This window comes from Daktulosphaira vitifoliae, unplaced genomic scaffold (assembly GCF_025091365.1).
Source record: "Daktulosphaira vitifoliae isolate Bord-2020 unplaced genomic scaffold, ASM2509136v1 Scaffold_1, whole genome shotgun sequence".
NCBI lineage: Eukaryota > Metazoa > Arthropoda > Insecta > Hemiptera > Phylloxeridae > Daktulosphaira > Daktulosphaira vitifoliae.
The window spans coordinates 49562232-49577944 of NW_026099572.1; the positions used below are offsets into that span (position 1 = coordinate 49562232).

Below are 15713 nucleotides of genomic sequence, written 5' to 3' on the forward strand. Positions count from 1 at the left end.
GTGATGGCAACACTGTAACAGTAATTTTTGTTGTCGGAACCGTACAACTATAGTAATATTATTGTAAATAACACAAACTGTTTTCTTTTTTTTTTTTTGAGATAGTGCTATTCTTTTATGAATGCATTAAATCGTAATATTAAAATTAATATAATAAAATTATATAGCATTTTAAAGAATACATACAGTTTATTGATAAATTACACTAGTTAATATTTTTTTTCATATATTCGGTTGCTATTGATTGCGAACAGCTGATACTGTTAGCAGCCGGGTTACCCTACCCTTCTTACCCTATCACATTGTACAGTGTGATGCTCCTTGTGATCGATCGGTGGTGGTGGCTGTGTTTGTGTTATGGTGATAATAGAATTTCGTATCTTTTCATTAAAATAATTAATGACAAGGCGGCAATGGCTAATTACACGTTTAATGGATGTGTGACCAGCAATTTATTATAAGATAGTGCGGTAGTATTATGATCGAACGGGCGACCGTTGTTGTCCGGCCGATCGAAGTGATAATCAACGGTATTACTATGTGAAATCATAGCATTGTGGGTGTGTGCAGTTGACAACAATTTGAAGAATTTTGCCTTAGATTGAAGGATGGGTAAAGACCAAGATCTTGTGATTGCTGCCAAAACTGGCAATTTGAGTGCAGTTGAAAAAATACTAGTGCAAAAAGCCAAAAGAACCGGGCCCTTAGCTAGGTAAGTCAATTATTATTACCGACAAAAGAAATAGTTTGTACCCGCATATTATGATTAACGATTGATTGTCTACAAAAATCAATTGGAATTCCAAACGTTTTGATTTTTTATGTCTTGCTGCCAACATTTTAATGTATATATCTATAAAAAAATTTTAATTATTGTTGACGGTGGAAGTGCTCCACAATCCACCTACAGCTGTTGCAGTTGACCTATTTACTAAAATTAATTCAAGAATTCAAATTCTTTTCGTTATTTATGAATTACCGATGTGAGTCGTAAACATCACTTATTAATAATCTTTACCAATTTCTATCTTGTTAATTAAGTTTTTTATTACATTATTACAATATATTAAATAAAATATTTGACGTAGAATTTCTATGCAGATTTTGCTTTATTTTACCTAGTTTTAATATAAACAATAATATACTGTTTATTTTATTATCATATGTGTATATTTGTTATTATTGTCGTTTAAATGACAATTAAATTCCAAAAAATGTTCATATTAAGCTGTACTTTTCAAATATAGATTTTTAGTGATAAGATAATTAATTTACAAATGCGTTATTTGAGTAACCACAGTTTTATTTCATATTTCTTGTAAAAGCAAAAAAAAACTATTTAATTACAGAAGACAAATATAATAACTTATCACTTTGTATTTCCGTAAAAATGTTAAATATGATAAGAGCTGGGGTGATAAAAGAGCAATTTACGTGCGTGTGTCGTGATGCACTCTAAACATGTGTTTTCTATTCTTAGTCTATGACTTCAAACGTCTATTCAATAGAATTAGAATTATTGAAAAACAGTGGCATAATAAAAGTTCTTAAAGGGTTTACAAAAAAAAATCTCACCATGATCTCCAATAGAAATAATAATGCGTCTTTAACACGTATATTGATCGGAAGGGATTGAACCTCTATCCTACTTTTTCAGAATATGCTTTGTTCAGAAAATTGTCTCAAGTAATCCTCTAATTTTAAATGTATATTTAAATTTGAAATACCGTAGTGTTAACGTCATTTGTGTTTATAGTAGCTGTGGCAGATATTCAAAATTTTTCTGGGGGAAGTTCTAAACATTAAAATTATTCGAAATATGTATCAGTCTTACATTATATATTAAAAAATATTTATGTAAAAATATCGATGGGGGACATCCAAAACTCCTGGTTCCCCGTAAATGCGCTATTGTATAGTAATATTGAAAAGGTAACTATAAGGTAGAAGTAAGGAATGCGATTTGAAGGAAGATGTCAACAAATGTAGAGTAATTTTATATTATTATTAGCTAAAATCACCTAAACAGTTCTTAGCATTAAAAATTAAAAAAAATTAAACAGCAGGATAATGTTGAGCAATGTTTTATTTTTATGATTTACATTGTGCATTTCTTAACAATAAAGGCGTAATTATTGGGAGCTATTGGGCATAGATTTCCTAGAATAAAATTATTTAAATGATGAAGACACAATTTTTTTCATTTGCTGGGGATAGTGAAAAATTTTCTTATGTATATCATCCCTTCAGAACAGAACCATAACAGTACGTACTGTTGTCAATAATTAAATATTATATTAACTCAAAGATAAATATTAAAAAAATGTCCAATTTTTCCAAAACGTTTACTAGAAGTTTTTAACGCATACAATGTAAAGGGAAATTTTAATAAATAATAATAAAAATATCATATTTATGTAAAAATTTTTGATACTTCATGACAAAATACACTACTTATGTGTAAAATTAACGTGTATATTAAAAGAGTTATATTAACGTATGAAAATTTTGGAATCATTTCGTATGCTGTTATTATTATCGACTAGTCAAAATTTTATTTGAAACATTCTCTAATTTATAGTAAAAATAATAATAAGCTTCTATTTGAATTTCACATGTTATGTCTAGAAATAATTTTTTCTTACAAAAAATGTGATATTTATTATGTTTCATAGTAATTTTTTTATAAATTTATTGTTTGACAAAGAAATGGGGTATATTATTTTTAATAAATTACACTATTCATTAAATATTTAGTAGCAACATTTTTATGCGAGCAAATATTTGAATATTAAAACTAGGTAGCAATATTTTAGTGAGATATTAAATCCTTTTTAAATCGACACGGATGTTATGTATTATTAAATTAATTTCATTTATTTGTTGAACTTTAGTAGGTAGAACGCTATTTTAATGTTCCACCTCATTATACAGGTATTTTAACAATATAAATTTTAGATGATAATTTCATCTGAGTATTTATAAATTAAATTTATGTTTTATAATGTAATTTTTATTAATACCAATTGAGTGTGCAAAATTAAATTATTGAGAGTGCATTGGAAATGTATACCTAAATACTTGAACATTGCTCCTAATTTAGCCTGGAGAAAATTTGGAGAAATAACCACTCCTTATCAAAAGTGAAAATAGAATAATATAATTTTTTTAGAACTAACAGATGTAATATTTTAATTTTTTCCTCCGCTCTTAAATTAAAATTGTATTAAGAAAAATTATTTTAATGTTTGAGGGGTTAACCCCTCAAAGTTATACTAATTTCAATTATCAACTTTTCATTCAGTTACATAAAACGTGTATGCATTTTTATACATTTTTTGGGAATATAAAGTTAAATTCAACCACCTCCCTTAAAATTGATTAAAAATTGCACCTGTTCCTATTACTCCTATTACAGGATGACCTGTAACATAAACCATTCAATTGCTCGTAAAATACAGCGTTGAAAACAACATTTTTCAGTTATATATATTTCTTGATTTATCGGTTATTAATTAATTTTTAGAATCATTCCTTATATTATAGGGGTGTCAAATTTACTTTTTCAAATGACAACATACATAATTAACTAGCTTATTTAACAGATAATGGTTACAAAATATAAACATTAATATATAAAGCATGTTTATAACATGTATTGATACATTTTAAAATTATATTGCCATTTTAGTTTCTTGAAGAGTTTTGAAAAATAGATTACTCTTGCTTTAGTACAGATCCTTTCCATTACTCTTAATTTAACTTCTCAAGTACGATTTCGATTATAAAATTAAAAAATCATGAAATATTGTGAAAAAGGAACAAAAAGGAAATGTGTACTAAGTATTTAAATTATTTTTGAATGTAATTTTTGCATTGGGCTATGTAGATTTTTCTTCCCGTCTTACCTAACACCTTCAAAGCTTTTTAGAGATGACATTAAAGATAAATAGAGTAATAATAATAATCATTTAATTTTAATAATTTAGAAAATACTATTGATATTGTTTTGCAATATTCTTCTCAATCAACTAGAATTTGTATACTCAAAATAAAAATTATGTATTGCCGACCAGAAAAAAAATTCATAAAACGTTTTTATCTATGTTATTCTAAATGAAATATTTCAGTTACATTTTTTTTTTGTTTCAATATTAAACGCAACGTAGAATTCTTTAACGTTTGTAACTTTTAATTATGTCAGTTGATAACTGGTATTGATTTTATTGGTTCTAACTGTTTTATTGGTATTTTAATTAAGAGAATATAAACTGTTTATGCATTTATATTAGTAGTAGAATGATTATAATGTTTTTTGTCATTCTTTTTTTGTATTACAATAATGCATATAAAATTATTAATTATTAATTTAAATGACTAAGTATATGTGTTAATTATTAATTATTAAAAAAATAATAAATAATTATAATTAATGATATACAGTGTAATTGACGTGTTATGAAACATTAAATAACTCGCAAAATAAATACGATACTTTTAGATACACATAGTTGTCGTTTTATCAGTTTATAAAAAATTTTTAGTTCATTCCTTATTCATTCCTTCATTCCTAATTAAAAAGTAAAAGGATTAGATAACAATTTATAAACCATTTAGTAGAAATTATTAATTATCTTATACTTGTATGGGGAGATGAACACTGATAGATGTTTGATAAAAATAGTAATTACCTGTGCTTCATTGTATACTTAAAAATGTAAGTTCTGAATTATTGGTTCATAAATTGTTATCGACCACTCATATTCCTAATTATACTTATATATAACTAAAGATAGACGAATTAACTTTACAAGTAATATTAAACATAAATAATATAAATATAATATAAACATAATAATATTTAACATTTAATGTTATAATTAAAACAATTATAAAGTTGGTCCTCTTATAAAACATAATGTAAAATTCTTAATGGTTCATAATTTAATAATTATATATATATATATACACACAGTATATACTGTATATACATGTAAAAGAAATTTATTTTATTTTTATATCGTGAGTAATTGAGTTATTTGTAATAAGTTAACTACCTATGCTTAGTTTTTAAAAATCAATATTTTAAACATAGTTTAAATTTTAATAACTATTCAGTAACAGTAAAATAATTATTCTACTGTGAAGTATATTTAATAAAACCAATTTCTTTTAATATGATAATACCATTATTCGTTACTTATTGTAGTTTAAGAAGAGGAGCTGGTGTCAATACTCAAGATCAGTCTGGTTTTACAGCATTACATCATGCTTCACTCAATGCATATAAGTAGGCGCACATAACTAAATTTGTAACTTTTTGTTTATTAAAATCAATAGTTAACAAAAGTATTTCTTATTAGTTAACTAATATGCCTCTTAAGTATATTTTCCTTTATCTTAGGGAAATAGTTCAACTTTTATTATGTAATGAAGCATCAACAAATGTTGTTGATCATAAAGGCGCTGCACCATTGCACTTAGCAGCATGGACTGGTAATGTAGATATTGTGCGTTTATTATTGTGTCATGGGCCTTCAATTCCCAATGTGAATCACATGGTAATTTAATAGTTAAAACCACTTCCCCTAAAAAAAAACGTATTTAAAAATATTTTTTTTATTAAATATAGACTAAAAACCGAGAGACACCTTTACATTGTGCAGCTCAATATGGTCATTCAGGTGTAGTTGCACTGCTAATAGAGCATGGTGCTGATCCTACAATAAGAAACCACAAACATGAAACGGCTTTAGACTTGTGCGCACAATATGGAAGGTAATATGAATAATATTTGACATTTCTATTAAACTCTCTCGACTTTTATTCATACTACAATATAATAATATTTGTAGGTTTGAAACTGTAGAGTTAATCATAACAAAACGCCCCGAATTGATTAGATCATATAACTCTCGTGCTGCGGGTATTATGTTTGCACATACCCCATTACATTTAGCAAGTCGCAATGGGCATAAGTATGTTAAATTAAAAAAAACTTTTTTTTTTAAATTCGAACTTTAAGCATTCTTTATTTTAGGACTGTCGTAGAACTGTTACTTGATGCCGGAATGGACGTAAATGTTCGTACTGGCAGCGGTACAGCTCTTCATGAAGCTGCTCAATGTGGCAAGACTGAAGTAGCTAGATTACTCCTAGATCATGGTGTTAATACTCACATAAGAGATATTCATAGACGCACTGTTGAGGATCTTCTTAAGCAATTTCCATCAAAAGCAGGGCCTGCTGTTGAAATTTCAGCTATGTTACAAAGTAAATAAAATAAAATGGTTTCAAATATGAGTAGTAGTTAAATATAAAAAAATTTTTTTTCATTTAAGATCATCAGTTTAATAATAACTATGAAAGTGATATGGAACCTGATAAAAGAAGTGAAAATAGTGAACCTGTTCCATTGAATAGTCCTTACGATGGTATGCTATCACCTAGTCCTTCACCTACTCGATGGGAAATGTATAAAAATCGACGTGTTTCTGAATCTTCAGCGTGAGTTATTTAAAAATATGTGAAACAATGCTTATTTTCTCATACATTTTATATATTAGATTTTCTTCTGATGGACACTATCTTACTGGTAGAGGATACAAAAGTGGGCCACCGACTGCATTATCCAGATCTTTAATTGAATCTAATTTTCTTTCTGGTCCAGAGTTAGATACTGTTAGTATTAGTTCTTCAACTGCTTCTAGTGGTCATAGACCCACGTCTTCCTCATTCTATTTGCCAATGGCCCCATCAAGCCCAGCCACATCTAATATATCTGTAAGTTATTTGTCTAAAGTCAAATTAAGGTAAAAAAAATACTAAAATTTATTATTATCGTTATTAATTATGCACAGCCTATGACATCAAAAAGACTGATACCTGAAACTGATTCACCATTAAGAGTATCCGCTACTAATAGTGGTGGTCCTTATGAATATTTGTATTTTGCAACTTCTGGTTCTCCTTCTTCCGATATTAACCGTAGAAATGATACAATGCGACGAGGAGTGTCTGCTGATCATTATGTTGATATGGAATTACGGCCAAAATTAAGTGAAGAGCCTGTTGCATTAATGTCAATTTATCAAAATGTTCCTATGCGAACGACAAATCCTCGAAGAAAGCTCAAACGTCATGATAAAGATCCTGGTGCAATATTATCTCGAGGTGATTTGCAATTTAAACGCGTTGAACTTGAACCAGCAACTTTAAATCAAGTCGTTATTTCTGATCGTAATGGTTTCATTACCACTACAATTTCCTCGTCAAAAGAAAGTCTTTTGGACAATGCCAACACACCTTCGGCTGATTGGCCTCTAAGTCCTACACATTATGTACAGCCACCTACACCAGATCACCCACCTCCATCCCCTTTTCAAGCTGAACGCAGTATACATGCAAGAATACGACCTTTAAGTCAAGTAAAATAAAATTATTTATTACTTAATTTACTTTTAACTCGAATTCATTAATTAAATAATAATTTTTTCTAACTAACAATTGTTGTTGTAAAGGAATACATAAATTTAAAAAGAAAATCGAGAGATATGGAAACAGAAACGGAAGAGGATTTATTGGTTGTTTCCTGGGAGCCTGTATCTCAAGTTTCATTTTATGATAAAAGTGTTTCTACAAGTGAAGAAACATCCGTCGAAGAATTTGTCGGTGATGCCACATTTGCAGGTTTTCTATTTAAAATATTACAAGTGTTTATTTTTTAAAATAATAATTACATTAATTCAAAATTAAGGTCTCTTGAAAGGATCAGTGAATGTTAATCGAGCTGAAAGACCAAAAACACTGCGAAAATTAAGAACAGTTTACGATCCTCCAGTTCTAGCTAAGTCCCCTGGTTCAGTAGATGATCAATCTAAAAATTCTTCAAAAGACATTTTGAGCCCATTTGATGAACAAGAAGAATGGGCTAAAATATCTGATCTAATAAAAAATCTAGGAGAAGGAAATAATAAAGAATCTATGTGTAGTGAATTAGAAAAAGAATTTCAATCAAGGCTTGGTTAGTTAAACTATATCTCTATATTTACATATATTTCTGTGCCATTACCTAATTAAATGACTCTTTTATTATCATGTAGGATTAAGTAGATCGGAAAGCAAAGAAAAATCTCAAACTGACATTGAAAGTCCAACTACAGTTAAATCTTGGCTATTCGGGCTAGGTTTTGGAGATATTACAACAAAATTTATAGATTATGGATATGATAATTTGGATTTTATTGTAAATATGATATTTTATTTACAAATAAAAGAAAATTTTCAGGAAATTCTAAAATATATAAATACTATTTTTTGTATTGTTTTATAATTTTAGTGTGGAGTCTTAATTGAAGCTGATTTGAAAGAAATGGGGATTGAAAATGAAAACGATCGATCAAAAATTTTAGAAGCAGCAAATGATTTACCTCGATTAGTAAAAGACTTTTGGTTCACAAACTGCTCAAAAAACGCTTCCGAAGTTAAAAGTAAATCTATAGATGATCTTGACGCAATTGAAAATGAAGAAAGCTCGAAAAAAGTTGAACAATGGCTGACAAGCATTGGATTACCTTGTTACATAGATACTTTCCGTAAACATCTATATATCGATTTGGAACGTATAGCGAGGATTTGGGAGGTTGAACTAACATCAGTATTAGAAATTCATAAACCTGGACATAGACGAAGAATATTGTCATCAGTAGAAAATACAAAATCTCAATTGCATCAAGCTGTTTCTGTGGGTGACGGTTTAAATGATATTGGCAATGATCTGGTTCAAATTGTAAGTTATTGCTACTTTAATATTTTAGCACCAAACCTTTTCGTGTGTGTGTATATGTACAGGATGATTTTCTTTTTTTTATTATCCTGTCAATTTCTTTCAGAAATAAAATATTAAATTTTTTTTGGTTACCTTTAGTTACATATTATTTTTGAATTATTAGCTATGTAATGCTTTTTTAGTTCATCCCTTATTCCTTGTTTGGGTGTTAACTTTGTGTTTTCGAAATAGAAAATTACTTTTATTGTCAATTATGACTTTATCAACAGATGTGCTTAAATTATAAATCGTAAATCGATAAGCGCTACCAGTTTTAAGTAATAGACTACCTGTGTTGTCAAAGTAAATCGGTAGCTTTTATCGCTACATAAAATTATAATGTGACAGTGTTAGAAAAACTACTGCATTTTTTCTTCAAATATCGTAAATTTTAAAATGGCGTATCTTGTTTAAAATTCATAATTTTTTAATTTTATAACAAAAAAAATATATATAAAAATTATTTGGGGTTACCATTTGAACATCTGAAGATAATACAAGTTACTCCCTTACAAGACATAAAGGATGAACTTAAAAAACATTACATAGCTTAGAATTCAAGAATAATATGTAACTAAAGGTAACCAAAAAACAATTTTTTTAATTGTTTTTATTCTGTTAGTAATTGATTGGATTATCATAAAATATTCAGTCTGTATATATATATAATATGTATATTTTTTAATTATTAAATTACAGAAAAAAAATATACAGTCTTTAAAAGATAAAATACCCTCCAAGCATTGTTCTCAATTAGTTTCGGGTACAGCAACTCTTAGGCATAATCCTAAAAAATCTAGACATGCTCCTTTACCGCCTCCTTTTCAAAATTTACCTTCGAATCAAAATAATGACTTAATAATCCGAGATCCATCGGAATTACTCTTTGGCGTTCCTTCAACATTGACTACTCAATGGAGACACCAACCTACTGCACTCGTGACCGGAAACGTTAAATATATTGCATCGGTAAGTTATTTTGTTTCTTAATAATTTTTAGTGCTACAATTTATAGATCTCTTCCATTATAAATTAGTACTTGGGTTCAACTGAAGTTAAAGAACCTAGAGGAACCGAATCCACCAAATTGTCAATTCAAAAGCTAAAGCAAACCATCGCCAATGGCACACGAAAATCACTTCCTGTCGTAGCTCTCGTCATATCCTATAGAGGTGTTCGATTTATGGATCCAAATAGTGGAGCATCAGTTTGTGAACATGAGATTCGTAATATCAATTGTGCTTGTCAAGATGCCGATGATTTAAATCATTTTGCTTACATTACAAAAGACCACCATACAAGTTCACATTACAGCCATGTATTTAGCGTATCGACTATGGTAAGAAATATTTAAAAAAAATGTATAACTACGTTGTTAATCTTCTTTATAATGTACTTCTATTATTTCTTTCTTTTTCTTTTATATTTTATTTTCTTTTGAATTACATAAAACTTACTGATGAACTCTAAGATACCTTTTAACGCCTTAATGCGTATACAAATAATTTTAGATTATTAATGTAGAACAGTTAGATACTTTTACTAAAGAAAAAACCGTATGAGTATTAAGGTTTCACAAACCATCTTATAAGTCAGTCTGTACAATTATTGCAAATTTCTTTGTTTATAGTTTGTTTTAATCAAAGTTGAAAGAGAGCATCCGAAACCAAGCGTTGTCTCTTCTAGTTTTAAGTTCTATTATCTTTCTCCTCTCACCCCGTTATTTATTTTTTATTTTTTTGCTACGAAATGCATATTATATTTAAAACAATAAACTTGAATTGAATGCACAAAATGTATATTTTGTAAATATCGATTTTAAGTTATTATGAACGATAACGACTATTAATAATACGATCTAAACAAGAATATGAACAAAATACAAAAGTATAGGTTGTTAAAAATTCTTATCGATACTACTAAATAAAAAAAAATGTAGGTGAACTAATACTTAGCAAAACTACTGTATACTGTGATCAGTTATTGTTTTCTTGCTTATTATATACATATATTATTCTATCAATAATAATTATAAATAGTATCAATTTGTTATTATCAATTATTAATAACAATTTGTATAAATCGTCACAGTTAAATAGAATAATCTAAAATGTTCAGATTAAAATTCTATGATGTAATTAAAAAATGGAAAAACAAGCAGGGCTGAACTTAGAAATGTGGAGGTTTTTGACTTACTTCATAGATAAACAATACTGAATCCAGCCTTGAAAAGCTTTGATAAATTAATTTGAAATCTCATATGTATTTTGTTTTCCGTGGTATTATTTTATTTAGGATATAGTTTATACTTATGATTGCAGGATCAAGCTACTGAGATTATATTAACATTAGGCCAAGCGTTCGAGGTAGCATATCAGATGGCGCTGAAAACAAGAACTGCCAGTAATTCTCGAGCTGCTAGTAATGGCCATACAAGGTCACATTCTGCCAACCACGTACTTCCACCGTCAGGGACACGAGAGTCGGTTCACAGTAATTCCCATCAACACTATCGGTCTCATTCGGTAAATGAGATAAAAATAAACGGTATTCAGAAAGATGATTCAACTGGTAAATCAGGTCGTTAATCTGGTTTTTTACTATATGTTAACTTATGAGTGGCAATCGATAGTTACCAAAATATTATGTTGATGTCTAATTAATAATACACAGCATCCAAAATACTTCATACTATCATTTATAAAATGCTCAAAAATTATGAAAAAAGAACTTGCTCTTTTTATATTTACATACATGTTATAAGTTTTTTTATAAATGGTTTTTGAACTTTGATAAAACATTTGAAGAATTTTTACTTTAGTACTAACATGAAGTTTCATCTTCTCAAATGCCATAAATGTGTAAAAAAATTTTATTCATAATTTTTTAGTCAAAGTAACTTAATCTAATATTTGTCTTTCTTTATATTATTGCATTATTTCTTAATTATATGTTATAAATATACTCAGCTCAGTTGTTTATCAAATACAAATAGAAAATAGGTGCTAAAACCTAATAATTTACTTGGGCGTTCCTATTTAAATAACTTAAGAAATAGTATTTAAGTATAAAGTACGTCTGCCATAACTCAACTATAAAACGAGGCCAAATTAAATTTTTCATCCAATTTTTGTGATATTTTTATTACTTTTTTTTATATTGATTTCTCATTGCTTTGTTTTCTTATTTTTTTTAGTATAAAATAATTTACTATCTCATTTTTATTGTATCTAATTTTTTAACTGCGAAAACGTAACACCAAAATAAAAACCAAAAAATATAACACTTATTTTATTAGATTACTGTAATTACATATCTTGAATTACATGAAAATGTAAAAATATTTTACCTTAGTTTGTCTTTCAGCCCATTATTATACTAGCGTTGATATTGTTATAATCTGTTTACTTGTTTGCTTTGTTTATGTATTTTATTATATAGAAATATTTATTAGACTTACAATTAAAATTATGATCTGCAATAAGACATCACGTTACAAAACTAAAAATATCTATAGGAGCATCTTTAACACAAGTAATACTTTACCTGTTTATGTATTACTAAAATTAATTGTGTCAATTGGTTGTGAACGTGTGTGCCATACTACAATCATTGTTGTGAAATTTAATCCAAATTAAAAAATAATAACTATGTATAATAAAGTATACTTACATGTTTAAAATCTGTGCTATTTTTTTTTTTTTTTTTTTTGTTTCTACAGTCCATATGGAAACAGAAACGGAAGAGGATTTATTGGTTGTTTCCTGGGAGCCTGTATCTCAAGTTTCATTTTATGATAAAAGTGTTTCTACAAGTGAAGAAACATCCGTCGAAGAATTTGTCGGTGATGCCACATTTGCAGGTTTTCTATTTAAAATANAATCGGTAAAAAGTCATGATAAAAAAAACTGATGACATTAAGATAAAAATTTTAATTTTTAGAATGCAAATTTTGTTTTTAGAATTTGCTTAGGGAACATTACGTGTATAAAGAATTTTATATTAAAATTTTTGATACGATTTTACTACAATATTAATATATCATTTAAAATTTAAATGCCAAAGATATCATGAAATTCAACGAAAGCAAATGAAATTACACAAATTTGATGTTTCAATTGTAAATATGAACATCTAACAAAATAGTATAGTTTTATTATTGGAAGCCATAATATCATTAATATTTAATGATATATTACAAATCATACACGTGTATATTTTTTATTTATTAAGTAATGCACACGATAAATAGCGTACAAGTATATTAAAATAAAGCTACATAAATTACTGTTGAAACGTGGAAGTATTCCTGGCATAATTTTATGTCAGTTAGGATTATTATTCAAAATGGCGTGATTTAAACTCCACCGTCGAATGACGTGGGGACTTTGCATTGTTATTGCAGTGTAAGAAGAAATGAAGTTCACTAAGACGGCGATGATGTTCATGAACCGAAATTAATGAATGCTACACGAATCTTTACGACAATTTTCAGCGATCTGGTCTCTCGTGTTTTTTATTGTCGTCTCCACATTAAAACGTTCCGTCGAATTCGGTTGTAAAAATTCACGGAAGGTCCCACACGCTATAAAAATCAGCATAATATGTATTTTAGACGCCGGCTGTATTGGAGTAACGACAATTTCGACCCCATCTTACCGACCGCATATTCGCACAAATGCGTTATATTTTCATACATTACACGTCGGTATGAATGAATTCTTTGTTCGAACACATGAATTTTTGTTTAAACTATGTAAAAAGTTACGTTCGCCTCATTCCTTTGTCTGTATTTATTTTGCTCCAGCCCATTATCGCAATATTCTATTTGAAGAATATTGCTAACAATGGCGATATCAGTAATACTTGACATGCACCATGAATAAAGTGCATACATATAAAAAGAAATTTTTTTTAAAAGGAATAATTTACAAAACTTGATAGTTTATACATGAAGAGTTCAAAGGAAAAAAAAGATTCGTTATAGACACTTATTTGAAAAAATAACGTTCTAAATTTCAAAACGACAAAAAATATTTTTAACAAATTGATAATTTTAAACGAGATTAAATGTAGAAATTTATTACTTAGTAAAAAAAAACTAAATTATAATTGCAACATTTAATAACATGTACACTGAAATATAATAGAAAACCCATCTTTTTAGGATTTTATAATATTTTATTGTTACATATTTAGGAAAAACTGGGTAGATCATCTAAAAACAGGTAAAAAAACACGCAAATCATCTAAACGGGAACCAGGCATAATAAATTTTTGCAATATGCAAATTTTTGAAAATTTTATCTATATATGATTAACACTCGATCATTACTGACACATTATTAATGTTAATAATATTTATTTCTTCCGAATTATAAATTACTTATCTTTTTTTTTCAATAGGCCAAAACTTTCAACGGCTTTAAATATCGACTAATTTACTTTTATTACTAATTTGATGACTTAAAAATATATTACGACTATGAGAAATTATCCTAATTTTGAAAAGATGACTGGAATTTTTTTTTTTCATGTACTCTTTAAATACATGCAATACAATGACTATTAGTGTTGGTAAAATCTATGTAATTGTTTTGATAATTTATTTAAATAAAAATAGAATTATCATTATTTTAGCTGGATAACTCTAAAAAAATTTATATAGAGTGTTCAGTAAGTAAGGACACGGATCTCTATTGTTCTCATTGTTTATAACAAATGACCTGTTTCCTTACTTACTGGACATTCAATATAAACGTCATCTAAGATGCGTTTTTTTTACCTGTATAATGGATATCTATATATTTTATATATCTACGAGTAAATAGCTAATGTGTATAAAGCTAGAGCATATACTGCTGCCCTGGCTGTAAAAATTATCTATTTAAAAAGAAATCATTAAAAAAGACGCCATACAAAATTATTAGTCAAAGGAGACGATAGGTTTTGATAATTAATTGTACAAAAAATATCTTTTTATAATTTTTGGTAGTAGTTGTAAAAATATCAATAACACATTCATTAATTCTCTGAAAAAAAATTTAAATAATAACCTTATAGCAGTTTAAATGCACAAATCAGGGACTGAGACTTTTATGTTTTCAGTAGTTACAAATCTTCGGAACCGCTAAAAATTCGACTTCGGGTTATAGACATTTGTTTTTTTTAGGTTTAGGATACGGTCAAATTATTAGAAAAACTAGTTAGTTTTTAATATGTTGTAATGTAGTTTAATTATAAAATGAAATACTTTATTTGTAAGAAATAATAAAAAACATTGAATTTCTCTATTATAAACTAATAAAGTATAAAACAGTCATTCTTATTCATTCATTCCCGGTTTTTTTTTTATTTTTACCGTCGTGGCGCGTCGATCAGATCCTAGACAATAAGTGCAATATATAGACAATAATATTATTCTGAAAATATCCAATAAAACACAATATGTCGCTACAACAACAATGATAATTATAATTCATATTAATATTATAATGCATTTGGCGTAGACCTCATTTTGCACAATGAATACTCTAATTTAGTAACTCAAAATATACAGTACTTATATACAGAACGAATTTATCATTCTCTGTTATTGATAAACAATTTTATTTAATATTACAAATTCAATTTTATAGATATGACATAATAAGCTATTGCACTGTAAAGTGCGTCTTTTTTATCATAAGAAAACATACACTTACAGCACAACATATAAATACCGACGTCTCAAAATGAAATTCTGTTTTTCATTTTATAATAATCATTTAATGTTTCTGATATTGTTATTATGAATACTTTCAGATATATATTTTATATATTAATAATTTGTTGTAAAGATTGTATTGAGAGGGATAGTTAATGGCTGGAAGTTGGAGCTATAATA

General features: G+C 27.5%; 1 protein-coding gene across 1 annotated transcript; it reads left to right on the forward strand.

Annotated features, from left to right (window-relative positions):
• The first annotated feature begins 328 nt into the window (after positions 1 to 328).
• On the forward strand, positions 329 to 12509 carry LOC126896719 (ankyrin repeat and SAM domain-containing protein 1A). The gene is made up of 16 exons (XM_050669737.1): positions 329 to 712; positions 5210 to 5290; positions 5405 to 5561; positions 5633 to 5778; positions 5856 to 5978; positions 6041 to 6273; positions 6342 to 6507; positions 6567 to 6783; positions 6861 to 7427; positions 7521 to 7689; positions 7757 to 8023; positions 8103 to 8245; positions 8339 to 8788; positions 9527 to 9796; positions 9864 to 10166; positions 11149 to 12509. Exons 1-16 carry the CDS (start codon positions 609 to 611, stop codon positions 11413 to 11415), a joined length of 3663 nt encoding a protein of 1220 aa, XP_050525694.1. The 5' UTR covers positions 329 to 608; the 3' UTR covers positions 11416 to 12509.
• The last annotated feature ends 3204 nt before the right edge of the window (positions 12510 to 15713 follow it).